General features: G+C 54.7%; 1 protein-coding gene across 5 annotated transcripts in view; it reads left to right on the top strand.

Moving 5' to 3' along the window:
- Positions 1–25,857, top strand: part of NLRC5 (NLR family CARD domain containing 5) — a 103,510-nt gene that overhangs the window by 62,043 nt on the left and 15,610 nt on the right. For all 5 annotated transcript variants that reach the window (XM_032424268.1, XM_032424267.1, XM_032424271.1 and 2 more), the window contains 19 exons: positions 1,329–1,412; positions 2,335–2,424; positions 4,542–4,610; positions 5,171–5,239; positions 6,062–6,145; positions 6,560–6,643; positions 8,134–8,223; positions 9,003–9,047; positions 9,927–10,016; positions 10,902–10,985; positions 14,887–14,970; positions 17,414–17,503; positions 17,657–17,719; positions 19,123–19,209; positions 20,776–20,859; positions 21,535–21,624; positions 21,983–22,048; positions 23,829–23,912; positions 23,997–24,080. In XM_032424268.1, coding sequence (XP_032280159.1) covers positions 1,329–1,412; positions 2,335–2,424; positions 4,542–4,610; positions 5,171–5,239; positions 6,062–6,145; positions 6,560–6,643; positions 8,134–8,223; positions 9,003–9,047; positions 9,927–10,016; positions 10,902–10,985; positions 14,887–14,970; positions 17,414–17,503; positions 17,657–17,719; positions 19,123–19,209; positions 20,776–20,859; positions 21,535–21,624; positions 21,983–22,048; positions 23,829–23,912; positions 23,997–24,080 — 1,521 coding nt within the window. The remainder of the gene's footprint in view (positions 1–1,328; positions 1,413–2,334; positions 2,425–4,541; positions 4,611–5,170; positions 5,240–6,061; positions 6,146–6,559; positions 6,644–8,133; positions 8,224–9,002; positions 9,048–9,926; positions 10,017–10,901; positions 10,986–14,886; positions 14,971–17,413; positions 17,504–17,656; positions 17,720–19,122; positions 19,210–20,775; positions 20,860–21,534; positions 21,625–21,982; positions 22,049–23,828; positions 23,913–23,996; positions 24,081–25,857) is intronic.

Consider the following 25,857-nt stretch of genomic DNA (forward strand, 5'->3'; position numbering starts at 1 on the left):
CTTTTGGGGCTGGAGAAATTCCATTAACGCCCAGCTCCTTTGTGAGTAGGGCTTGGGGATTGGTAGAGGTCCTGTCATGTCCCCAGGAGGGGATCCCTGCTAGGACTTTCCCAGGAAATCAGATGGGTGTGAGGGTGGAGTGATGGAATGCCATAAGGTGTTGTGAGGTGAGTGGCCTCACCCTAGGGAAAGATGAATGGGTGAGGGCCTTGGTGACCAAAGCTTGAGCCTTGACATTGTCCCATTGGGAGAACCAAGACAGGATTAGAAGGTGTTTTTACAAAACACACGCTTCCACCCAGCTGGGTATCACCAAGCCTGACCACCCCCTACCTGCCCCAGGTGCACTCACCCACAGTATGGCCCCATCACCCATCTGGCTACACAGACCAGACATCTCTCAGCTCCCTTACCCTCCCCCCATAGCCAGCCCATCCCAAGTCCACCTACCACTTACATAGCTCTCAACACCACCCTCTTTTCATCCAGCTCCCCAGTCCAAACCACTCTCACTCCTCACCTGGATGACCCCATCAGCCTCCTCACTGGGTTTCCTGCTTCCACACTGGCCATTTCCACGTGGCAGAGAGTGAACTACATTTCACTGCTGCCTGCCCCTGCTTTACTCCTTCCCACTGCTCATAGTGAAGGCCAAATCCTAAAATCCTGTGTGATCTAAAGCGCTGCCTCCAACCCACCAAGGCCCATCTGACCCTGTCCTGCCACTGAAATCTCCGATCCTGACACACTGTCTCCCTTTCAGCTCCGCCAGTGAGCTCTGCCCCAGGGCCTTTGAATGAGCCGTTCCCAATACCAGGAACACCCTCCCCCATTTCTCTCCCACCTCTTACCTACTGAGCTCCTAGTTTTTCAAGCAAGTAGTTCAAACATCAGGGAAACCTTCCCTGATCCCCATGGTAGATCTGATGCCCCTATAACCATGGAGTTTATCATAAGCAATTATGCAGGTTGAAGCATAAAAAAGCAGCTGAGGGTGGGGCCTTGAAATCAGGCTGCCTGGGTTCAAATCCCAAGTCTGCCTTTCAGGAGGTGCTTTAACCGCTCTAAACCTTGGTTTGCTCATCAGTAAGATGAGGATAATAATAGTGCCTGCTCCACAGGGTCCTTATGAGGATTAAATGCCCAGTAATGGTAGAAGCAGCTGGGACAGTGCAGGGCACGTCATACACAGCCTTGCAGCATCCATCATTATTAGGGCTCATTTACCGGAGTGCTGCTTTGGCTAAAGTCAAGGAGGGACTGTGTGAGTGCAGAGGCTAGGGGTACCCCACCCCACCAGCACAAGGCATCGGGCCCCTCTGTCTCAGCCTTTCAGGAAACCAGCTGGACGATGAAGGCTGTCGACTGATGGCAGAGGCTGCATCTCAGCTGCACATCACCAGGAATATGGAGTGAGTTGCCAGCGTCACTATTGGGTGATGGGGGGGAGCCCTGGAGAGAGCCCCAGCTGGTCCTTGCCACCACCAGGTCCTGCAGTGGCCTAGTGCTTCTCCACTGACCTGCTCTCCCCCAACACCAGCAAAGTTGGAGCAGTCTGCCCATGACTTGCCTTTGCCTCTGTCTCAGTTCCAGTTACTAAAACCCCTTGGGTGTGTAGAGCGTGTTCCTCGTACATCAGTGGCTTGTGTTCCAGTTCATCCTTGCAACAGCCCTGGGGTGTGGTGGGATGTTGCACTGGGTGTTTCATTAGGGTTTGGGGTGGGTGGGTTTTGTGGTGTTGGAAGAGGCATGTTAGGGTGGGGGCACAGTGCCCCGAGGTAAAGGGGTGGGTTGTTGGGGTGGTGGGATGGAAAGAAAGGGGAGTCGGCTGCTGGACGTGCTATGGTGTTACACGGTATTGGGTGGGCTGGTGTTTGGGTGGGATGTGTTGAGGTCTTAGCATCATGCGTAGGTCGGGTAGGGGAATGTTGAGGTTGAGTAACAGTTGGGGCCTTGCCTTGGGAGTTCAGTCCTGACTCTGTCACTTAGTAGCCTTAACATCATTTAATGTCTCTGGGCCTCAGTTTCTCCATTTGTAAAATGGGATTAAAATGGTGGTGATTTGACAGACCAGGAAACAGGCTCAGAGAGGTGAAAATGGTGAGTCAGTTCTTCTCACTCAAGCTGTAGAACCTTATTCTCTGAGTGGGGCAGCGAGGTCATGCAGCTCTTGGCTCATCCACGTGGGCCAGAATCCTTCGAGACACCCTGGTTAAGGGCCCAGGACATCCACAGAGTGACAGCCAGCAAGCTACTGTGTGCCAGGAGGAGGGGACTGGAGCTGTCTAGGCCTGGGGACTTGAGCTGCCTGACTGCCACCCCCTTCCCCCACAGCCTCAGCGACAACCGGCTCTCTCTGGACGGGGTGCACTGTGTGCTGAGGGCGGTGAGCACGTGCCAGACCCTGGCCGAGCTACACATCAGGTAGGACCTCCCAGTGGACCACTGTTACCCCCTCCTGCCTCCAGCCTGGAGTTCGGGGGCTCTCCCACCATTCTCTCTAAGACCTTAGCATTCTTTCTGGGCCAGGCCTTTGGGACCTGAAGATGCTGCTGGAGCCCTGCCCACAGCCTCTTTTCCCAGCTGCTCTCAGCTTATACCTTCTCCAGGAAACTACCCTGGGGCCGATAGGAGCCAGTGGTGCCTGGGTGGTTACCCTCCCAATTCCCCCAACCAGGAGTGGCCTATGACCGAGGCAGAGGCATCACTCTCCAGCCCCCTGGCCTCGGGTAGGACAAACTTTTGGTGCCCTTCATGCTCCAGAGCTCCCTGTGGGATCAGGCCGAAGACCTGCTCTGTTCTGCTTCCCTTGGTCCCTTACCAGCTTCTCCCAAGAGCAGGCCCTCAGTACATCCCATACACAAGTGATCAAGTGAAACTTGGCTCTCTGCCCCATTCAGAGGCTCAGGCTCTGCTTCTAGGGAACCTGACCCGAGACAGGGCCCAACCTTATTTCTGTTAAGTCTCAGGATTCAGTCTGGGGAGCTGAGGGCAGATGCTAATTAATGTCAACACAGTCCCCACCCAGAGGGGCTCTTAACCAAGTAGGGCGGTCCCTGCTTTAGACACCCCTCAAAGGAGGAGAGAGACACTGGTTAACCCAAAAGAGAGATTAGCGGACCTTGATTTACTGTATATAATGATCCAATAAAGGATCCTTAGCTCATTCCAAATGGTGCTCCATTCATTTCTAGGGATTTACACTAAAGAAGTCAGCGTGCTGGTGCAAACACATTTAGATACAGGAATGTTCACCTCAGTATTAGTTATAATAGGGAAAAATGAACATACCTTAAATATATAGCAGTTGAATATTAGGTAAGTAAACTGAGTTACCTTCAGAGAGAAAAACCCAATGAAAAGTGATGATATAGGTACAATTTTAGTCTAGAGCGATGATTGCAGTGTAATTTTAATTCACCATTTTTATAGTAAAGCTTCCCAAACATACTCAAAGGGGAGGGAGAATGGCGAACACCCCAGTTCCCACCAATAATTATCAACATTTTGTCACCCTTGTTTCACCTATCCCTTGAAAAACTAATTTTTAAACAAGAATCTGTCCTTTAATCCCATTTTTTAAGAAGAAGGAAAAAAGAAAGAACATTAGTTGCATTTTAAAAACAAAAGACCTAAAGAACCCATTCCCAAATGTTATCAGCGGTCATTGACAGATGGAAGAGGTGGTGGGTGATTTTTCTTTATTTTCTTCTTATTTTACTATAATTTCTGAGTTTTCCACATGGAAGAAGTATGAACTCTGCGATGAGAAATGTGTATTAGGGGGTGCCTGGGTGGCTCAGTCTGTTAAGCAACTGCCTTCGGCTCAGGTCATGATCCCGGGTTCCTGGGATCGAGCCCTGCATCGGGCTCCCTGCTCAGTGGGGAGCCTGTTTCTCCCTCTGTCCCTCCCCCTGCTTGTGCTCTCTCTCTCTCACTCTCTCTCAAATAAATACGTAAAATCTTTAAAAAGAAAGGAAGGAAGGAAGGAAAGAGAGAGAGAGAGGGAGAGAGAGAAAGAAAGAAAGGAAAGAGAGAGAGAGAGAGAAAGAAAGAAGAAAAGAAAAGGAAGAAAGAGTGTTTAATATTCAGTTTACACCGGCAAGGTTAAGGATGCTCCTGCTGTAAGTTAAAGCCCCGTGTAGACTGTAGGCACCTGTCCTGGAGCTGGCAGTGACCTTGGCAGTGACCTTGGCAGTGACCTCCCTGAACTGGGGTGAGCACCCTCAGCTGAGGGTGCTCTGGGCGAGCACACAGCAGAGGCCTCAAGGAGGGTTTCAGCCTGAGACAGAGAAAAGGCAGAACTGAAGTTTTCTTTCAAGGGCTTTCCAGGAAACGAGGGTTGATAAATTTGCAAAATCTCTGTGGTAGAAAGATTTCAGGCGCCCGAAAGCTCAGGAAGTCACAGCAGAGTCGGAGGAAGTAGCCACAGCTAGAGGCAGGGGATGGTACTTCTGCGGTCCCTCCAGTCCAGGTTAGAAAATGGCCCCCAGACCCCCGTAAGCCTCTCGTCTCCTTCTTCCTCTCTTCTCTCTCTGCAGCGTGCTGCACAAAACTGTGGTCTTCACGTTTGCCCCAGAGCAGGAGCAGCTGAAGGAGATCCGGAAGAGGTAGGGCCCACCATCATCCGGGCCCTGTGCTGAGCCAGGCCCAGACCCTCCCTGACCTCCGCGGCTGGACAGCATCACTCAACTCTCAGGGGACCTAGACAAATTCACAAAGAGCAGGAAGCCAGCAGGCTTGGCAAGGGATGAAGCCCAGAGGGGCAGTGTCACAGGACAGACTGCCTCCCCATTTCCCTGTGACGCAGAATGGCCAACTGGGGTGGGGGGCGGGGTAGCCGGGAGCCACGCGCCAGACACTGAGGTCCTTCAGCATAAACCCCAAGGATTTGCAGAGCACTTGGCCTATAGCTCTGATTTTGGTTAGAACCTTCTGGCTCCCTCAGGCACGCACCACACTAAAGCAGTTCACATACCTTGTCCCGGTGAGAGGCTCCGTGATTTGTCCCAGATCACACAGCCAGGAAGCCAAGAAGCCCAGGTGGAACCAGGGTCTGGCCGTCTCCAGGCCTCATGTAGAGACTGAAGGGCGGGAGGTAAGGCTGAGGGTGGACTCGGAGACTGGCTGGGGAGTGTGCTCAGTCTGGCCATGGTATGTGTCCCTCCAGCGCTGCGCTTCGGGTCAGCCTGACGTGCCGGATGCCCTCTGAGCTGCCCCTGCGCCCCACGAGAATCAGGTGCAGAGATGGCCTGCCGGCCCTGTGTGGTTCCTACCTCTTCCCTTCCTCTGCTCAAAGCCTGTCCCCAGGCCTCCAACCCCAGGGGCTCCCTGGAGGACACAACCTGCCGTATCCAGGAGTTGTGGCCTGGCTTCCCTGCCTCCCACCTCCCCTGCTCCGCCCACCAGAGACAGGGCTCACGGGGCAGCCCCCTCAGTGACCTTCCCCACCCAGGGGGCCCCCACTCCTGTTAGCTCCCCTGGCCTCCAGCAGCTGATGGGTCGTGGGAACTCTGGATGGAGAGAATGGGGACATGTGGCACCTTCTTCCCTCATCCTGGGGCTGGGTTCAGCCCCCGCAGGGCTCCCGTCGATGTTCTGCTGGCCTTCTCTCTTGTTCTGTGTCCATCTGAATCTCCCTGTCTGTCTGTCTCTGTTGTTCCTTGTTTCTCTCATATTTTCTGTTTCTCTGGCTTTGCTGCCCTTTCTGTCATTGTCTATTTGTCCTTCCTTGGCACTGTGTGTGTATGTGCGCATGCATGTGTAAGTGCATGCACGTGTGTGCATGCGTGTGCGTGTGCGTGCACGCCCCTACATGTGCACGCATGCATAGGCCCATGTGCATGCATGCGTGTGCGTGTGTGTCTCTGCAACCGTCTCCTCTGTCTCTCATCTCAGTGTCTCTCCATCTTGGTCTCCCTGTGTCTCTGACTCTCTCTAGCTCTTGACTGCCTGTGCAGGAGGTCTTATGTGCGTGCTGTGTGTCGGTGCGTCCCTGTGTGCCTGGGGGCGGTGGCCGCCGTGGCCTCTGTCCTGAGGGGCTGTGCTTCCTCCTCCGCAGGCTGACACACTGCGGCTTGCAAGCCAAGCACCTCGAGCAGCTCTGCAGGGCGCTGAGAGGAAGCTGCTGCCTCGGCCACCTGGAGTGAGTAGTTGCTGGTGGAGGGCGGGTGGGTGGAGCCCAGCGGGCCGTGGGTGTTGGTGTGGGGAGGTTTGTTTTGACTTTTTTTAAGATTGCGATCAGCGGTGTTTCCCCGCTGCAATCAGAAACCCCTTAGAGAGTCCGGGGAGGGTTGTGACCCTTCCCCCTAAAATGCAGGTCCCCACATATGACCCCCTCTGAAGCCCCTCCCCGACCCCCAAAGGTCACAAACCTCAGGATAGAAAGCGTGGGGGAAACTCCAGCGGACCCCTGTGAGATCTGCTGAGATCTGGTCTGGTAGCCCAGGGCCGGGTGCCAGTTTCAGGAGAAGCAGTCTCCCAGGGGTGGAGACACAGAGTTCCTACGGGCCCCACGCCCACCCTCCACTAACCTGTTCTCCCCCTTCACCCCTCCCAGCTTCTCAGGCAATGCTCTGGGGGACGAAGGCGCAGCCCAGCTGGCCCAGCTGCTCCCAGGGCTGGGACCTCTGCAGTCCTTGGAGTGAGTAGCCAACTAGACAAAGCCTCTGACGCTTGTCCTCATCAGGACGACGGGTGGGGGCGGTGAGGAGGGGGTGTTCTGTGTCCTGTCTCATTCCTTCCTGGGTTATTGTAAAGATTAAATCAGAAAACGCATGTCAGTCGCCTGGTCCAGTCCCTGGCACGTGGTAAGTGCTCACAAAGGGTAGTTAGCTGCTGTGAGTCTCATTGAGAGAGCCTCTGGGACTCAGTGATCCAGCTGCTGACCTAAGGTTTTACTTCTTGAACCTGACTTTGTGGCTCTGCACGGGCTCTCTGGGAGGCCCAGGCCACCTGGGGCAGGGCAAGCATGGGCGGGAAGCGTTAGCTAACGGTTAGTTACCCTAATGACTGGCAGCCCTTCTGGCCCTGGGTTGCAGGGAGGGGCTGTCGCTAGGATACAGGCTGGAAGGGAGGATGTGTACCAGACAAGATGCCCGAGCAGGGTGCCCAGGGCAGCTGGAGAGCAGAGAGCGGGGAGATGTTCAGTGCGGGAGGGAGGCCCTGGGAGGAGACCAGGAGCCTCCAGACTTTGCCTGCAACAGACCAGAGTTTCCGGATGCTAGAAGGCCCCTGTGTTTTGGGCTCCCACATATTCTTCTCCTCCTGAGCTCTTCGGGGCTAAAGTGAGAGGAGCCCTGGAGAGAGTTCACAACTGTTAGGTTCTCTGGGTGACCTTAGGCAAGTTCCATCACCTCTCTGGGCCCCGGCTTCCCAGGGAACACCTAAAATATAAGGGGGAGGGGGCTTTGGTTTGGGCTACAACTGTAGAATGAGTGCTGTAGCCAGAGGGCCCTTCCTGCTCAGTCTTCGTGGGGAATCTAGGAAGAAGGGGTTAACTCTGTTCCTGTTCTGGGCCTGCTTGTGGGTGGGGAGGAAGGCCTCACCACTGTAGGCAAATCATATGTAGATTGGTGCTTTGGGGCACATCCCCATGTGACCTTCTCAATACTGTGAAATAGTCTGAGCCCCCCAACCTGTGAGATCCTCGCTCACCTACCCGTCCCTGTGCCAGAGGACTGCAGCATTACATGGTGAATAGAAAACACTATGACAGATTGACAGACCCGAAAGAAAGGAAAAGCTTTGTTCCTGCCTTTTGAACAGGAGCCCCTGCATTTTCATTTTGTACTGGGCACTGCCCTTCTTTTTATCAGGTGGGGAAACTGAGGCACAACTCCAGCCTGAAAGCACTCTCCAGATTCATCGCAGACCCAGAGAACCAGAGTTCTAATCTCAGCTCTGTCGTCAGCATGTCTCATAACCTTGGGCAAGACCTTGCTGCTTTTTTGGGCCTCAGTTTCCCCATCTGTACAATGGGGAGTTAGAAGAGGTGCCCTCTGGCCATTTGGGGTTCAGTGAACTCTGTCATCTGGACTCAGGAACAGCCCTCCCCTGCCCTGGGCTCTGACCACAAAGAGGGCGTTTGTGAGTCGGGTGAGTTCCATCAATGTCACCCCTGTGATTCTCCAGCCTCAGTGAGAACAGTTTGTCCCTGGATGCGGTGTTCATGTTGACCCTGTGCTTCTCAACTCTGCAGTGGCTTCTCCACTTGGACATCAGGTGAGTGTGCCTCTGGGCCCCCGCCCTGCCCTCTGACCCCACGGGCCATCGGCTCCCACCACCTTCCTCACCTGTCCTGTTCACAGTGTCGCCTCCTCGGGGCCCTGCGTGGCACCAGGCCCCGTGAGCGTGTGACAGGTGTCTGCTGAATGAATGAATGGACCGATGAATGAAAGTAGCCCCAGGACACTCCCATCTCTCCAAGTTTGACATGGGACACGATCCAGCGACTCTCCCTTGCTCACTCTGTGGATCGTCCTAGGAGACTTTTACGGAAACCGGAAGCTCCCTGATGGTGGCTGAGTGCTCGAGGACCAGTCTCGATCATGGGGTCTCTGGAGCTGATGAGAATTTAGAAGGGAAGCCACCTGGCCAGGCAGCCTGGGGCCAAGCCGGGCAGATGAGCCGTGGTTTCAGTGGGGTCCGCCCGTTCCCCCCACTTTCCCCTTCCAAGAGTGGGAGGGTGGGCACAGACAGACCAGGTTCAAATCCAGGCGCACCACTTAGCTGCTGTGCAGCTTTGAGCAGGTCACTGAGCCTCTCTGTACCCATTTCCTCATCTGTTAAGGAGGAGTAAGAACAGTTCTTACCTCACACCATTATCGTGAGCATAAAAGGAGGTCCCGGCAGTGCTGTGCTTTGTAGGTGCTTCAATCCGTGTCATTATGCTTAGTATGAATATTGTTATATTTGCTGAGAAAGTGGGCCGCCCTCCAGGCCCTCCATGACCAGGCTGTCTGTCTGTCTGTCTCAGACTGCTGCCTCCTCTCTGTTTGCAGCTCTGAGAGCCAGCACGTCGTCCTGAGAGGTGACAGAACAGGCAGGTGAGGAGGGAGAGCCCCGAGGCGGGAGGGATGGGCTCCCCTCTCCCCCGGCCTCCATTTCCTGCAGGTCCCCCCAACCCCAGCCCCGTGCTGACCACTGTTAGCCCTAGAGTAGCCCACCCAGGTCTGGCACCCCTTCTGCAGATGTACCCCCGTGTCCCTCCATTCGCAGTAATCAGCCGCTTAGCTCTGGAAAGGAGGCAGGGCAGCCGGGGAGGGAGATGGGGAGGGCGGTGCGGCGGAACAGGTGCCCGCTCAGGGCTGCTGAGTGGGAGGGAGGGCGGCTAGGCTTCTGCCCCTCAGGACTTCTGCAGACCTCTGCAGACTCCCGACTTCATAAGAGTCACCGCCCTTCACACTCAGAGTATACGGCGTTCGAGAAGCCAAGGACCGTTTGTGTTCTGAAAAAGTTTCCACACCTTTGCAGTAAACAACAGATTGTTAGTTCTGCACAGATGTTCCCAGCTGCCCCCTAGTGGCGCCACTGGCTAAGGTATCAGACGAAAGCATTGCCAGACCAGCCGGGCTGTGTGGAGCTGGAGTGGCCCAAGGCCAGGGTGGTCTTGCATCCTGGGCCAGGGTCTCCATTTCTGGGAACTCTCTGGGTTCTCAAAGCCTAGAGAATGTAAGCCTGGGGATGATGAGAGAGAGGAAGGGCTCTGTCCTGGCTCCCCCTGTCCTAGCCAGGTGCTGCCACCCGGACAGGTGTAAGTTGCTGGCTTTTCTCACTCTGACTTCCCTTCCATGGGCCTCAGTTTCCCCATCTGTACAGGGAGGGACTGGATCGTCCCTAGGCCCCCTTCAGCCCTGACTTCTGTGTCTTGTCTTCCCATGTGCGTGATGTGAACGTCCTCTCAAAAATGGTCTCCCCACTCCAAGGGATCAATTGGCTGGTGGATCTTTGCCAGAGTTCCCGGCTGGAGCCCAATTCTTGGCCTTTCGTCAGCCCCGCGTCCCCAGGAGCCTCTGGTACCGTCTTATCCACTTCTCTTTGGGGGGTAACCACGATACAGGTGAAGAGTCAGGGAGTGAGGAGAGCCTGGGGGCTAGGCCTGGGGGAAAGAGGGTTCGAGAGAAGGAAAAGAAAGGGGGCCAGTATGAGGGCTGGTGAGGGGGGCTGCCGGGCCCAGCGTTCTCCCCAGAGAAAAGATTCCACGCTGTTTTCTCAGAAGACTTCCCAGCTCTGCCATGGCTGTGTGACCATGGCTGGGCCCCTCCCCTCTCTGGGCCTTGATTTCCTTACCTGGGAAGAGAGACTCCTCGACTGGGGCCCAAACAGGCTTATCCAGAGGAGGAGTGGGAGGACTGTCCCAGGCAGGTGGGTCAGCTGAGGAGGGAAAGCTTAGCTCTTGAGAAGCATGTCATCGTGGCTGGGGCATGTACAGGGCCAGTGGAGGTGAGCGCGGCCATGGAAAAGGCCTTTCGCTTTTAGCCTGAGAGTAATAGGGAGCCACAGGGGGCTTAAGCGCCTAAGAGGCGTGGTCAGACTGCACTGTTAAAAGATAAGCCACTGGCAGGCCGAGAAGGATTGCAGGGAGGCAGGAGGGGAGTTGAAGGGTGTTAAAGTGTTCCAGGCAAGTGACAGTGGTGGCCCAGACTCAGGCAGGGGCAGTGGGGAGGTGTTGGAATGGAGCGGGGGCAGCTGCGCACTGGGGGGCCTTTATTGTCACTGAGTGGTGGGGATCAGGCTGTAGGGGAGACTTGGGGTGCAGAGTGTGCCCTGTGAGGGGAGGATCCTGCAGCCTGGAGGTTGAGGAGGAGGGGTGGAGAGAGAAGGGGAGAGCCCCTGGGGCTGTACAACGGCCCTGGGCCCTCCCTCTCTGACCCCCTGCCCGGCCCACTGACCCGTTCCAGCCTCAGGCAGTGTCAGCTGGAGCCCCTGAGCCTCACCCACCTCTGTGAGACTCTGGAGAAGTGCCCGGGGCCTCTGGAAGTCAAGTAAGTAAGGAGGGCACAGCCTGAGGGGGCACAGTGTGGGCATCTGCCTGGTGACCTGGGGTGGGGGTGTCCTGGTTAGAGGCCAGGTGAGTCCTTCCTGGTCCCCAGCCCCTGTAGCCCTACCCCACCCCTCAGCTATTGGTAGCAGCCTCCTTGCGTCCCGATAGGGCACCTTGCCCTTCTACTAGGAGAGGCTACACTGGGCCCGGGGCTTCCCCTTTGCCATCTGCTCAACTCAGGGCAACTGGGAGCCCCGGTCTGCTCCCTCCACCCCTGGAGCCCCACCCTGGCGCGCCCTGTGCCTGCCTCCCTAGCTGGGGCATGTCACTTCTGAGGGCCCCCCCTCAGGGCCTCCATCTCCTGGTTCCCCACTCACCCAGCCCAGAAGCCCCAGGTCTGTGACCAGAGACCGGACCTGGAATCAGGAGTCCCGGCTCAGCCACCTACAGGCTGGGTGACTTTGGGCACGTGACTCTAACTCCTTGCGTCTCCGCTTTGTCATCTGCAGAAATGGGCAGCCTTTTTCCTTTGTCCTCATTGCTACCATTTTATTACAGCAATTACTTAGAATAGAGAAACCCAAGACAAGCCTGCCTCACCTAAATCAGCCCTTCTCCACATCCAGTCAGTGCTGTCGTCGGTCCCCGTGACCCACCTTGTCTGTGCGCACGTTTAGTCTTTGCCTATTAGAGCCACAGACCGGCTGCATTCTCCGTGGTTTTCCCGACGGTCTTTGGTCTTGCTTTCCCGCTCCCATCTCTGATGCCCTCCTGGCCCTTGTGAGCAGCTCATCCACGGTCACCTGGTGTCCGTCCTTCCATGCCCCTCTCCTTGTGCACGCACATAGGGACCCGGATCAAGGGGTTTTTGACATCGTTAACAGACACGGGATTTTACCGTGTCAGATCTCCACAGCGAGCTTTTGTCTCGGGACAGTACATCGTGACTTCCCTGGGATGTGGAGTCCATGAACTTTTTAGTAAAGCGTTTATTTTAGAATAGGTTAAGGCTTGATTTACAGAAGAGTTGCAAAGCTAGTCCAGAGAGTTCCTCCGCCCTGGTCCCTGGTGGTTAATATCACCCGTCATGGTCCATTTGTCACGACTGAGAAACAAACCTTGCTACATTCACCACCACACTCCGGGCTTTGTTCAGATGCCCCTAGTTTTTCTCCTAAGACCCTTTCTCTGACCCAGCATCCCGTCCAGGATCCCACATGGCATTTAGGAATCATGTTCTCAGCCTCTCTGGTCTGTGACGATTTCTCAGCCTCTGTTTTTCATGACTTTGGCAGCTTTGAGAAGTCTTCAATAGATATTTTGTGAAATGTCCCTCAGTGTGGGTGTGTGATGTTTTTCTGATGGGTAAACTGGGGTTCTGGGTCTGGGGGAAGAAGACTGCAGAAGTGAAGTACCCTTCTCGTCCCATCTCAGAGGTGCATGCTGTGGACTTAGCGCTGTTGATGTTGACCTTGACCACCTGGCTGAGGGAGTTTCTGTCAGATTTCCCCACTGTGAAGTTACTTTCTAATTAAAAAAAAAAAAAAAACCCAACTATTATGGCTACTTTGGAGCATATATGAAAGCAGAGCGAGTAGTGGGATGGACCCTCAGGTCCCCGTCTACCTTCCTCAGTAATTACCATGCCATGGCCCCAACACACATGCACACACGGTATTTTGAAGCAAGTCCCAGACACCTCTTAACTTCATCTGTAGTTACTGTAGTATGTGTAGCTAAAAAGGAAGTACCCTTTTTTAAAAAAAATTTTATTTATTTATTTGAGAGGGAGTGAGGTGGAGGAGAGGGAGAAGGAAGAGAGAATCTGAAGCAGATTCAGGGCTGAGCACAGAGCCCGACGCGGGGCTCGATCTCACGACCCTGAGATCATGACCTGAGCTGAAACCAAGAGCTGGCCACTTAACTGAGCCACCCAGGCGTCCCTATTTATTTTTTTAGTATAACCACAAAACCATTATCAGACTTAAAATATTTGGGGGGGGGTCTGTTGTTTCTCTTTTTCTATATTTTTATTTAAATTCAATTAATTAACATATAATGTATTATTGGTTTCAGCGGCAGAGGTCAGTGATTCATCAGTCTTCTGTAACACCCAGTGCTCATTACATCACGCGCCTTCCTTCATGGCCGTCACCCGGTGACCCCATCCCCCCTCCCCTCCGATCAGACCTAAAATATTAGCATGATTATATGACATACTAGAATCATCAAGCAGCCTATGGATTTTTAATTGTCCTTGATTGCCTCTGATGTATTTTTACACAACATTTGAATATTTGTGCCTTGTATTTTTTTATATTTGTGCCTTTTTAATAGTAACCCTCCACAGTTTAGATGTGCCACGGGCCCTTCAGCCACCCCTCTGTAGAGTCTAGATGGATGCCCAGGCTGCTTCCAGTAATGCGGGAGCCGGGGCTGCAGAAAGCACTCTTCTATCGTGTAACTGCTAAGCACCACCTCTATACCAGCACTGGGCCAGGCCCTGGGGGGGCACAAGGGTGTAGCTGGACATCACCGCCTGCTGTCATTCAGCTTCCGCGGCGGGAGGCTTTGTGCAAGCTGCCCCAGGCGGTGCTGGGTGCTCTGAGCACAGATGGGGGTCTGAGGGCCCCCCTCCCTCAGCTGTGGCTAGAAAAAGTGGGATAATAGCATGAAAGTACTTTGCCAACTGTAGAGTGCTAGGACTGTGTACCCGAATATCGTAATCAACGCACTTCATGCCGAACTCCAATGATTAGATGCTAGGGAGGGTGATGGAGCTCCGGCCCCCTCCCCAAATTCTACCACTGCAGGTCTGCTTTGCCTGGGCACATCCTGGAGTTCCATGTGAGATGTGATGGGTAAAGTTGCTATTGCCTTAAAAAAAAACAGCAAGTGTGTAAAGCCCGCACTGACCCAACCAGAGCACCGTGTACTGGGGGCCCAGAGGGAAACCATGTGGAAGGTGTTGCGGACGGACCACCCCTCAGCGAAGGCCCCCTGTTCTGCCAGCGCTTGGAGCCTGGGGCCCAGTCCTGGGACAGAGGGTGTAGAGGTTCCGCCGTGAGGCTCGCAGCTCCGGAATCCTAGGCTGACCTTCCCACAGTCACTCCCAACCAGCAGACAACACAGTAGAGGTGGGCCAGGCCCCTGGAGGGCCCAGTGAGGGGGAAAGACAGCCTGCAGGGGACAGGAACAGGGACAGCAAAGGGCAAAGGGGGAGAAGGCATAAGGAAAACACAGCCCAAAGGCCTCTGGGAGTGGGGAAATTGCTCCAGACACCTGCAAATGCTCTGTAAATCCCAGGGCGGTTAGGCACTCTGCCTGTCCCAGGCCTGCAGCCCAGGTGGCCCCAAAGGGCCGGTGTCTGGAGTTTCTCCCAGGTGGACTGGGTTCTGATGGATTATCCAGACAAGTGATCAGCTGGTAGGTCTGGTTTTGACGGACAACCAGAGACCCAAGCCAACTCGCACCTCGGATCCTTTGCTGACGGGCTGTGGGCCTGAACGGCCACTGTTTATCTCACCGTGGGTCAAGGTGGCCTGCTCTTCCTAACAAGTGTCTTCTGCAGAGCGCCCATCTCCGGGGCCCTCGAAATAATACTCCTGCGAGTCTGTGACATTTGGGGAAAAGTGTTAGAGCTCCGGGGGAAGTCACAATGCCCAGCAGTGTGCTCAAACTCTGAGAAGTCCTGCTGCAAAGGAAACTATTTCATTTGGTTTAAGCAGCACTTTCCAAACTTGTATGCCCTTCCTTTGCCTTCAGCCTCAATGATAACTCAAGGGCCCGGCATTTGGAGGGAATGTGTTGGGCCACCCGTGTCCAGAGGGCTCTGGCTGTGAGGGTGCACTCCTAGCTTTCCCCAAGGCTCCCCTGCCTCATTCGGATGCTTTGTTTCACAGATTGTCCTGTGAGGTCCTGAGTGACCAGAGCCTGGAGACCCTGCTGCACCACTTACCCCAGCTCCCCCAGCTGAGCCTGCTGCAGTAAGACCGGTTTCCCCATCTCCCCTGTGCTGGGCTGAGGCTCTTGGCTTGCAAACCCATCCCCTCCTTCCCAGTTACTCCTTTCTCTCGGGCTCTTTTATCTGGCACAGCTGGGAGCTCTTCCCTAATACCTTACTAACCTTGAAGGGGGGTGGGGTGCTATGTGCTCAGTTTCCTCATCTGACAAATGGGACTCCTATTCCCCAACCCCTCTGCCAGGGTTGGGGCTCCAAAAGACAGGTGTTCTCCAGGCACCTTGAAGAACGGAGGGTCTCTGGCAAATGGGCTGTTGTACTTCTCCTCGCCCACGGAAAGGTCACCAGCTCCTAGAAAGGGACTTCACAGATGTAGGTGGTCTCTGTGTCACACGCCAGTTTTTAAAGGTCACCATCTAACTGCGCCAAAGGGGAACTGAAGCAGCATCCTCCGAAGTATTTAAAACTCTGCTTTCTAATTTCAGCGCAGACTGGTTAGAATTTAAAAAGGATTTACTTTAAATACTCTTCCAGCAGGGGGAAAGCAGCTGCAGCTGGGATGGAAAAATACAACGGGAAATTAAATCATACCGTTAATAACAGCAACATAAGTACTAATGCTGAGGCTCTCTGGGACGCCCGAGGCAGCTCACTTCACAGCCAGGATCTTGCTTATCCCCGCGTCCTACTGGGAAGGGAAGGAACAGCAGGGTGACGTTCCAGAGGTGGGCAGATGGAACAGACCTCACGTCCACGCACGGCCCCCACGACGGGAAGGGCATCTTTGGACGCACAAAGTGGCAGGCTAAAATGAGCAGGTGGGAAACCCCAGACCAGGGAGAGACTTCTCCGTGCCCACGTCACACAGCATGAACCCCTAAATCTCCTCGGTCTTTGGAATGAGGTGTCCAGCCTGCCCCACACCACGGCTAACGCTTTGTACTACTTAGTCCATATTCTGGAGGGCTGGAGACGAGGGGGGAGAAAAGACCAGGTCCTTGTCTTCTTGGAGCTTACCTTGTAGTAGTAGGCAGCTGGACAATAAGCAAGCAAGACGAATTCAGACAGTGATGAGGTATTTTTCTAGGTAATGTAGTCAAGAGTGCCGCAAAGGTGAGGGCGGTCAGGGGATGCCTCTGAGGAGGGATACTAAGGTCCGACCCAAAGGACGAAAGGGACCCAGCCTTGTGAAGAGCAGGGAACAGCATTCCAAACAGAGGGAAGAGCATGTAGGAGGCCCTGAGGCAAGATTGAACTTGGTGGGCTCAAGGAACAGCCAGAAGGGCACTGTGGCAGGAGGGGAGGTGGAGAGAGGAGAGAGGTGAAGAGAGCCATGAGGAGGAGTTTGGGGTTTTTGTCCAAGGGGACTTGAAAGACAGAGGTGTGATGTGTGTTTTGTTTTTTTTTTAAGATTTCATTTATTTATTTGACAGAGAGCATGAGCAGGGTGAGCAGCAGGCAGAGGGAGAGGGAGAAGCGGGCTCAATCCCAGGACCCTGGGATCATGACCTGAGCCGAAGGCAGACGCTTAACCGACTGAGCCCCCCAGGCAACCCTGTGATGTATGTTTTCAAAAGCTCAGCCTGGCTGCTGGGTGGAGAAGGGGTTGGGGGACAAGAGTGGAAATGAGAGTAGGGAAGAGGCTGTGTAGGGTCGAAGATGGTGGGGCCGGGGGTTGGTGGGGCTGGGGCAGAAGCAGGTCGATTCAGGGTGCATCTGGAGAGTGGAACGGACAAGACAAGCTGAGGGAGGGTTTAGGGGGCGAGGGAAGTGGGGGTGCCCAGGTCGCCTCCGAGGGCAAGATGCGGCCACCTCACCTTCTCGAAGACAGCGGTTCCCAGCCAAGGGGGGCATTTTGCTCCCCAGTGATACATGGCCATGGAGACATTTTTGGTTGTCATGGCAGGGGGAGGAGGAATGGGAGAGGGAGGGCGATGAATGGGATTTAGTGAGTAGAGGTCTACGATGCCACGGAACACCCTACAGGACAGCCCCAACAGCAACGAGTTATTTAGCCCCAAATCACAGAAACTACTCCAAGGACCTAAAGTTTCCCACTTCCTTTCAGCTGGACTCACCTGTTAAGTCTGTGCTTGAGGGCAGAAACAATATAATAATAAAACTAGCATGGGTATGGCACCAGGCAGTGCACCAGCTTGATGTAATTAAGTCCTCGAGACACCCCAGCGGAAGGTATACCATGAGTAATCCTGTTTTCCCGGTAAGGAGGCTGAGGCTCAGAGAAGTTAAGTGACTCTTCCAAGGACACACAGCCGATAAGCAGAACTGGAGCTCAAACCCAAGTCCCTATTTGTCCCTCTTGAGTCCCTGCCTTCCTCCTTATTGCTTCGCTGACCCGCCTGGCTTCCCTCTCCTCTCTTTCTTCCCTTCCAGCCCATCCAGGCTGCCTGTCCACTCTAGCCTGGCTCCAACTTGCCTACATAAGGCCCCGCTCCTTTCCTTCTCAGGCTAAGCGAGACGAGGCTGTCCCCGAAGAGCCCCCTCCTGCTGGCCGATCTCTTCAGCCTGTGCCCACGGATTCAGAAGGTGGATCTCAGGTGGGCATTGCCCTAGGACAACCGGGTCTAGTCTTGGAGGGTTTTGCCCTGTCTGGCGGGTGTAAGAGGGTAGGATGGAGGCAGTAGGACCCGAGTCAGGGGCATCCTGAGACTGTGGCCAAGGGTGGCTGACTCAGGTGCTGTCTCTTCCAGGTCCCTGTATCACATGACCCTGCACTTCAGGTCTAGCAAGGAGCGGGAAGGCGAATGCTGTGGGTAAGTCCCCGAAACTGCGCCCTGGCACCTAGTCGATATTGGGGACAAGTAGACCCACCTCCTGGATGCCTAGAACAGAGTATGGATGGCCTGCCGTGGGGCATTTCCTTGAAAGGACCCAGCAAGCAGACTTGTTTCCTCTAACATAAAGAAGCAGAGGTCCAGAGAGGGCTGGGCTTTGGCAAAGGCAAATAAGGAGTGCCTGTCAGGCTTGACCAGAGTTCAGGGGCCTGGTTCGAGGAAAAGGACTTCATAAGTGGCCCACCAGGCCTTAAATCCCAGCTCCACAGGGCCTGACGCCTTGGACGAGCTCCTTAACGTTCTGTGATCCTCAGCTTCCACAGCTGAAGGGGGAGCCATCATATTGCAGGATGTTTGCAAGGATTAACTGAGACGATGTGTAAAGCATGAAGCACTCCCAGATACAGGTGTCCTTGCCCTGCTGGCTCCTGGACCCGTGCTCCACGGTTATCCCCAGAGGCAGGATGACGGGGCAGAGGGCAACCTTCGCACACAGAGATGATGTTTCTAATAACTGAGGCCGCTGGCTTGCCGAGAGACCTTGGGCCGGACCCTTCTCCTGTCGGCCTCAGCCTCCTCAGCTGTGAAGTAACCATAAATAGGAGAATCAAGATATGTTGAATATCTGCAGGGTGCCATTCTAGAGCCTTCTGCACATTACGTCCTATAAGCTTCACAACTGCGATCACATGGCAGAACCCAGGCCGTTCTGCAGTGCTCCTTGCCCCAGGGCGGACAGACTGTGGGTGGCTATGTATTTATTTATTCATTTTTGTTAGAATAGAGCTGACCTACGACACGGTACTAGTTGCAGGTGTACAAGCTAGTGATTGGGCAGCTCTGTGCACTAGGCAGTGCTCCCCGCGGTGGGGACCGTCGCCATCTGTCACCATACAACATCGTTACAGTATTATTGACTATATTCCCTATGCTGTACTTTCCATCCCCTTGACTTCTTTTATAACTGGAAGTCTGTGCCTCTGAATCTCCTTCGTCTCAATTCCAGTATCAAAGGCAAGAGCAGGCGTCACCCTTCTTCTCTCCCTCCCACCCTGCTTGTCCAACTTGAGCTTGAATCGACCACCTAGAGATCCTATGGTTTCTGATTCAGTGGGTCTGGGCAGGGTTCCTAAGAGTTTGCATCTGAACGAGTTCCCAAGTGATGTAGGTGTGGCTGGTCGGGGATCACCGGCTGATGGAGCCTGGGGGTGCCGGGTGGGATCTGTGCGGGAGGTTGTAAGTGGTGGACGACGGATAGTTCCGGAGAGTCCAACCTTGGGTGAGGCCCCCTGGGAGCTGGAGGCCACACCCAGGACAAGCCAGGGCAGAGCAGGTCTGAGTGGCTCAGCGCCCCCTCCTTGGGCTCGGTGCCCCTCCTCCAGCAGGTTCACGGGCTGTGGGCTCAGTCAGGAGCACGTGGAGCCGCTGTGCTGGTTGCTGAGCAAATGTGAAGACCTCAACCAGCTGGAGTAAGTTGGGGGCAGGGGAGGAGGGAGAGGAGCACGGGAGCACGTGCCTGGGTGGCACTGGAAGGGTGGATGTGTGTGCGTGTGCGCGTGTGTGCCCTCAACACCTGTCAGGGCCGGCTAACAGGGATGCCTGGGACACGTCCTGGGTCACGTCCATAAAATTTCCCTGCACCCATTTCATCCCTTCCACTCCCCACTCTTGCCATGATGGGGCTAGTTCAGGGTGTGTCCCTTGATCTACTTTGGGGAGCTCACAAAAGGGCTATGGGAGCCCCTGGGCCTCATGATGATCAAGACGTTGGAGCTCTGCTGGCAGATGGGAACCAAAATGGAGAATCCCATGGTCTGCCCGGCAGGGGGTTAAAAGTACCCAGTGGCTCGGCCTGAGGAGGGTCTCGGAGCCAGCTGGGGTGGGGCCTCGTGGGCTCTCGTGCTGTTGAGAGGTGGTATCTGTGTGACCTGTCTTGGGTGCCCAAATAGCACAACCCCCTCATGGGTAGAAAAATAAAAACAGGCAACACTTCCTGAGCACCTTCTCCACTGTGCTAAGTGCTTTACGTAGTCTTTTTATCCTTCCAAAACTCTAGGTACTGTTGTCCCCATTTTATAGATGAGAGTGCTGAGGGACAGAGAGGATTTAAAAACTTGCCCAAGGTCACACAGCTAGGATGATGACGCAGTCTGTGCCCACAACCACTAGGCGTCCAGCTCAGGACCAGTGGGACATTAAGAGAGCTGTCTACAACACACACACACAATTTAAATTCCCGTTGTGATGTGCCCAAAAAGAGAAATGGGGCCAATGGAAATCACACATTAGAAAGATAAATAAGCAGTACGTCTTTGGGTTTTTCTGCTTTCAATTGTAAAGGGAAGTTTTTCTAATTGTAAAGATTACTTTATCAAATGGCTTTATGAGACAAACCAATTTTTAATTTTTAAAGCCTCTCCCAAAAAGGCAAACAAAGCCTCCAAAGTGTCATCATCGGGGACAAAATGAGGTCAGAGATGCAGGACAAAAATCAGACATTCCAGGGCACGCTGATTATATTATTCTGAAAGCGTAGCACAACCGTAGAAAGCCACAAGGAAGGGAAAGAAAGTATTCAAGTACAATTTCCATCCGATATTGCATTCCTGAATTAAAAGAAGGAAATCTCCTGGGGAAACCCAGCCTCCAAACCTCTTTCTTTTTTCCGGGATTTATTCTTGTTCAAAGTTGCCCTTCTCACCTGTTGTGAGCCAAGGGCGTGGTAAAGGCAGATGGGTTTTTCTCTGAGTTCGGAAGCCTGCGGGAGGCATGGGGGCCCTGGGCATGGGCAGCGGGCACTGCAGGGAAAGGGGGGGACCGCTCACCTGTGGTGCTGGGGGGGCAGCGTGCCGGGCGATCATTCTGGGGGTGCCGGAGATGCTGGTGCAGTGGGAGTGAGCATGGTGCGGTCCGGTCACGGCCACAGTGGCACGGAGCTAGTCCTGTGCGGGTCAAGTAGCAGTGATGGTACCTGTGGAGAGTGGGCTCCGGCTGAGCGGCACGTCGGACTGCCAACCCCTTCTTGCCTCTCGTAGCCTCTCCGCAAACATGCTGGGTGATGACGGGCTCAGGTGCCTCCTGGAATGTCTGCCTCAGTTGCCCATCTCCGGTTCTCTCGAGTAAGTGATGAGCAGCCCAGGGGACAGCCAGGAGGAGGATCCCCCGCCCCCGTGCTAGGCAGAGCCCCCACCAGACATCCAGGAGAGGCTGTGACTAAAGCGTGGTGACCCAAGCTGACTTTGGGACAGGAAAGTGACAGTTTCTCTCTAACCAGCTGACGCAGGACCTCAGCTGTCCTAACTCCTAGTCCATCCTGTCCCTGAAGCCCCTCTAAAGACTAAATCTATGGGACACAGATTTGGAGATGTTCCCACAGCAGGGAGGGTCCCTAGGAAGTCACCCACACTCTCAGCCAGTCTCCCCAGTGATCTGGGAGACTAGCGACCTGAGCCCAGATACAGCGGGTTGCTAGGCAACTGAGCTTTGGGCTCTGGGTGTCCCTGAGCCCCTGGGGCTGGAACTGTCAGCCTGGCCCCATCGACCCTGTCTCAGCCCCAGTGGGTGCAGCTCCTGAGGACGCAGGACTGGGTGCCTGTCCTGCCTGTGTGGCGAGAGTGCCCCTCTGGCCTCTCTCTGGACCTCGGTGTCTGCACCTGGAGAGTGGACACTTGGACATTGAGGACAGTCCTCCCAGAGGGGACAGACAGCTGGAGGAGAGGAGACAAGGGGGGGCTGGGCAGGGCTGCCCTAAGGTGCTGCCCCTCCCCCCATCCTGAACCTCATTTCTCTTCCAGCCTCAGTCACAACAACATCTCCCTAGAAAGTGCCCTGGGCCTGGTGAAGACACTCCCCTCCTGCCCACGCATCCGGGAGGCCTCCGTGAAGTAAGACTGCGCCACTTGCTGACGGTGGGGAGAAGCAAGATTCCCAGGCTTAGCAACCCCCTCTGTGTGACTTGGGGCAACTTGCCCCCCTTTCTCAGTCTCAGGGTTCCCTGAACGGGGGATCGTGGTTTCCATCCTCCAAGGCCTGCATAACGTGGGGACCAGAGAGGTCACAGGGTGGGGAAGGCGAGGATTCAGTGTCCTCACAGAATGTGCTGGGGGTCCCCTGTGGTCTCTCCTTCTGTGGCTTTCACCCTCCCTTGTCCCTGCGGTCCTAGCCCCCTTCCCTCCTGCAGCCCCTGGTGTCTGGGGCTCAGGATGCTGGGCCTCCGGCTTCCCCACACCCTTCTCTCTGCAGCCTGGGCTCTGAGCAGAGCTTCTGGATCCACTTCTCCAGACGGGAGGAGGCCGGGAAGACACTGAGGTAAGGCCTGGTCTGGGGGAGAGGGGTCAAGGGGAGGGAATGGGGAAGAGGAAGCTGACCCTGGGGCAGCTTCCATGCCTCCTCCTTCTCTCGGCCCTTTCCTCCTTCAGACACCCTGCTTCACGCTCACTGCCTGGGTTTGCCGCCCCCAGATCTGCCCCCAACACCCCCGCACCTCCAGTCCTGAGGGCAGGCCTTTGCACTGATGGGTGCCTCTTAGCCGTGCCTTAACTATAAGCCTGGAGGCTTCTGAGTATCATGGTTAAGAGCTCAGACTCTGGAGCCACCTGGGGGTAAATCCCAGCTCTACCATTTGCCAGCTGTGTGACCTCGAACAAGTGACTTAACCTCTCTGTGTTTCAGTTCCTCATCTGTAAAATGGGAATAAGAGTAAGACCTACCCCTTAGGGTTCTTATGAGGCTTAAAGGAGTTGATATGTATAAAGTGCCTGGCAAGGGCCTGGCTCACTTGAGTTCTGTATCAGTTGCTGTTATTATTACCCACCAGTAGCCTGGGGCGCTCTCTCTCAGCTTCACCACCACTGCCTCGGGTCACTTCCTCTGTATGTCTTTCTTCAGCTGTGATCATGGCCTCTGAACTGGGCCACTGCCTCTGGCCAGGCCTCCCCCAGTCCATTCACTTCACAGCACCCAGAGGGATCTTCCCAGAACACATTGGACTGTGGCACTCCACTGTGCTAAGCCCTTCCGTGGCTCCCCATTGCCCCCAGGATCAGGTTCAAATTCCTTAGTTTGGTCTTCTCCCTCAGTCTGATCTGGCTGCCACTTCCCATCGTGTTCCTCCTCACCTCCCCAAAGCCGTACACGGATACACCACACCCACACCACGCACATAAATGCACGCACTCCACATACATATACATACAACACACACATATGCACACACATCATACAAGCACACGCCACCCACACACATAGAACGCACACAGCACACACGTGCATCCATACATAGCCCCCACACATACAACACACCCACAACACACCCATAACATGCATGCACACACACACTGAGCCCAAGGGACCTTCACTCCTTACTAAACACACACTGCCCGATGAAGCTTCCTTCCCGCCAGGCACTCAACACAACACTCTCTTCCCTGTAGTTTCCAAGATAAAATTCTCCCAATCCTTTCATACCCAGCTGAAATGTCGGCCTCTCGTGGAATTCTCCAGGGGTCCCTGTCCCGTGACTGTGAACGGCCCTGTGGGGCCCGTCTGCTGGCCACCCAGGGCCACAAGTGCCAGGAGGATGGGGCCCCAACAGGAATCCCAGGCCTCCTCCCTCCAAGGGAGCCTGGAGTAAAGGGGTACTGGGGAGGAGAGCCACGGTGTAGGTTTGGGGTCTGGAGTCAGGCTGACTTGGACTGAAACACGATTGGGCCCTTACTTCTCACCAGCTGTGTGTCCTTGGGTTAGTCAGTTTCTCTGCCTGTAAATGATGTGGTTGGAATTGCATGAGATGCTGCATATAAGGTAGGCTCGTCCGGAGCACCCAGATGCTGGCCCAGGGCCTGGCATAGAGTCAGGGCTCAATAAGGGACACTCCTGGCCCTTTCTTGGCAGGGGGTGGGGTGATCTCTCTCAAGAGATAGGAAGCTCCCAGAGCAGGAGCTACATCTTTGGCCTGTTCTCAGGCCCTGATTCCAGGCCTTTGCCTTCAGGGTGGGGCACCCCACAGGCCCTGGGGGAGATGGGAGGAAGCAGGACAGCAGCCCCAGCAGGCCTCACCCCAGCTCTGCCCCTTCCCCTCTCCCCTCAGGCTGAGCCAGTGCAGCTTCGGGCCAGAGCATGTGCCCAGACTGGCCGCCAGCCTGAGCCAGGCCCTACAGCTGACCGCGCTCACGTGAGTCACAGGCCCACCCACAGGGGCAGGGGAGGGGCGGGGCTCCTGGTGAGGGCCACCCCTGTAACGGACCTCTGTCCCCAGGCTGACCCAGTGCTGCCTGGGCCTGGAACAGCTGACGCTTCTCCTGAGTCTGCTGAGGTGGCCGGTGGGGCTGTTCAGTCTCAGGTACTGTCTTGCTCGGTGCCCCTGGGAGGGGCCAGGGTGGACCCTGGAGAATGGGTCTCCCCCAGGACCGTGGCCCCAGCCACGTCCTGCACCCAAACCCTGCCACTTGGACCCTGCCTTTAGCCCCAGAAACTCCCTCAGGCATACGGAGAAGCCACCCTCCTTGAGGTGGGGCCTCTGCTTGGGCACTTAAGAAAAAAAAGGAAACCCCAGGGGCGCCTGGGTGGCTCAGTCGTTAAGCATCTGCCTTCGGCTCGGGTCATGATCCCAGGGTCCTGGGATCGAGCCCCGCGTCGGGCTCCCTGCTCAGCAGGAAGCCTGCTTCTCCCTCTGCCACTCCCCCTGCTTGTGTTCCCTCTCTCTCTGTGTCTCTCTCTGTCAGATAAATAAATAAAATCTTTAAAAAAAAAAAAGGAAACCCCAAAGGACACCCAGATGAGGTCAACAATAACATACAACAGATATCATGCGTGTATGCTCACGATGATCATTTTGAAACTTTCAGAAAAGGGTTGCTGGAGGGGAGGGCGGTGGGGGGATGGGGTAACGGGGTGATGGGCATTAAGGAGGGCACGTGATGGAATGAGCACTGGGTGTTATATGCAACTGATGAATCACTGACCTCTACCTCTGAAACTAATAATACACTATATGTTAACTACCTTGAATTTAAATTATAAAACAGAAAAAAAAAACTTTCAGAAAAGCAGAGAAGATACCAACAAGTAGAGAGACTGATGTTGAAGACTCATATCCTTAGCCCCTGGGCTTGACAGTTGTTCACGGTTCTCCATATTTGCTTCGTCTTTTAATTTTTTTTGGCTAAATTGTTCTCAAGCTATAGATCTCATAAAACATGGCTCCTAGACATTTCACCATAAATTTAAAAAAATAAGGACATTTTCTACACAATTGCGGTTGAATGAGGACACCCAGGAGGATCGGTGGCAATTCTGAGTGTCGTGATGGCCCAGTCCAATTTAAAAGTTCCCACTGTCCCCAGATGGGGCAGCTGGCTCGTCGGACCCAGGATCCATTCAAGGCCCACACTGGTATGGGGTGGCGATGGCTCTTAGGACTCTTAATCTGTGTCACCCACCCTCCCTCGTTTCTTGTGGACAAAACCGCCCGCTGGGCTGTGTCTACACTCGCTGGCTCTGTCTGGTGGCTTCCTCCTGAAGTCACTGCGTTTGTTCCTCTAAACCCCTGACTTTCCCAGAATGGAAGTTAGATCCGAAGGCTCCATGAGACTCAGTTACATAAATTTGTCCAAAACCCTGACTCCGTGGCCAGTGCTGGGCATGTCTCAGCACAGCCAATGACGAGGCACGTGAAGCCTGGTTGTTCTCCAAAATACCATTCTTGTTCAATTGTGGTACAATAGACATAAAATCTACCATCTTAACCATCCTTAAGGGTACAGTTCAGGAGTGTTAAATACATTCTTATTGTTCTGCAGCCACAACTCTTTTCTTGGAAAACTGAAACTTTGTCCCCATGTCATGCATCCCCGTTTCCCCCTTCCCCAGCCCCTGGCAGCCACCACTCTCCTTCTCAATCCACGGATCTGACTGCTCTAGGGACCTCCTGTAAGTGGGATCACGCAGGATTTATCTTCTCTGTGACTGGCTTGTGTCCCTCAGCATCACGGCCTCAGGGTTCATCCACACCGCAGCAGGTGTCAGAGTTTCCTTCCTTTTCAAGGCTGACTGATGTCGCATTGTAGGTAGCCACCGCGTTTTGTTGATCCGTTCACCCGTCCGTGGACCCTTGGGTG

The sequence above is a fragment of the Phoca vitulina genome, unplaced genomic scaffold (genome assembly GCF_004348235.1).
Source record: "Phoca vitulina isolate PV1807 unplaced genomic scaffold, GSC_HSeal_1.0 scaffold30, whole genome shotgun sequence".
Taxonomy (NCBI): domain Eukaryota; kingdom Metazoa; phylum Chordata; class Mammalia; order Carnivora; family Phocidae; genus Phoca; species Phoca vitulina.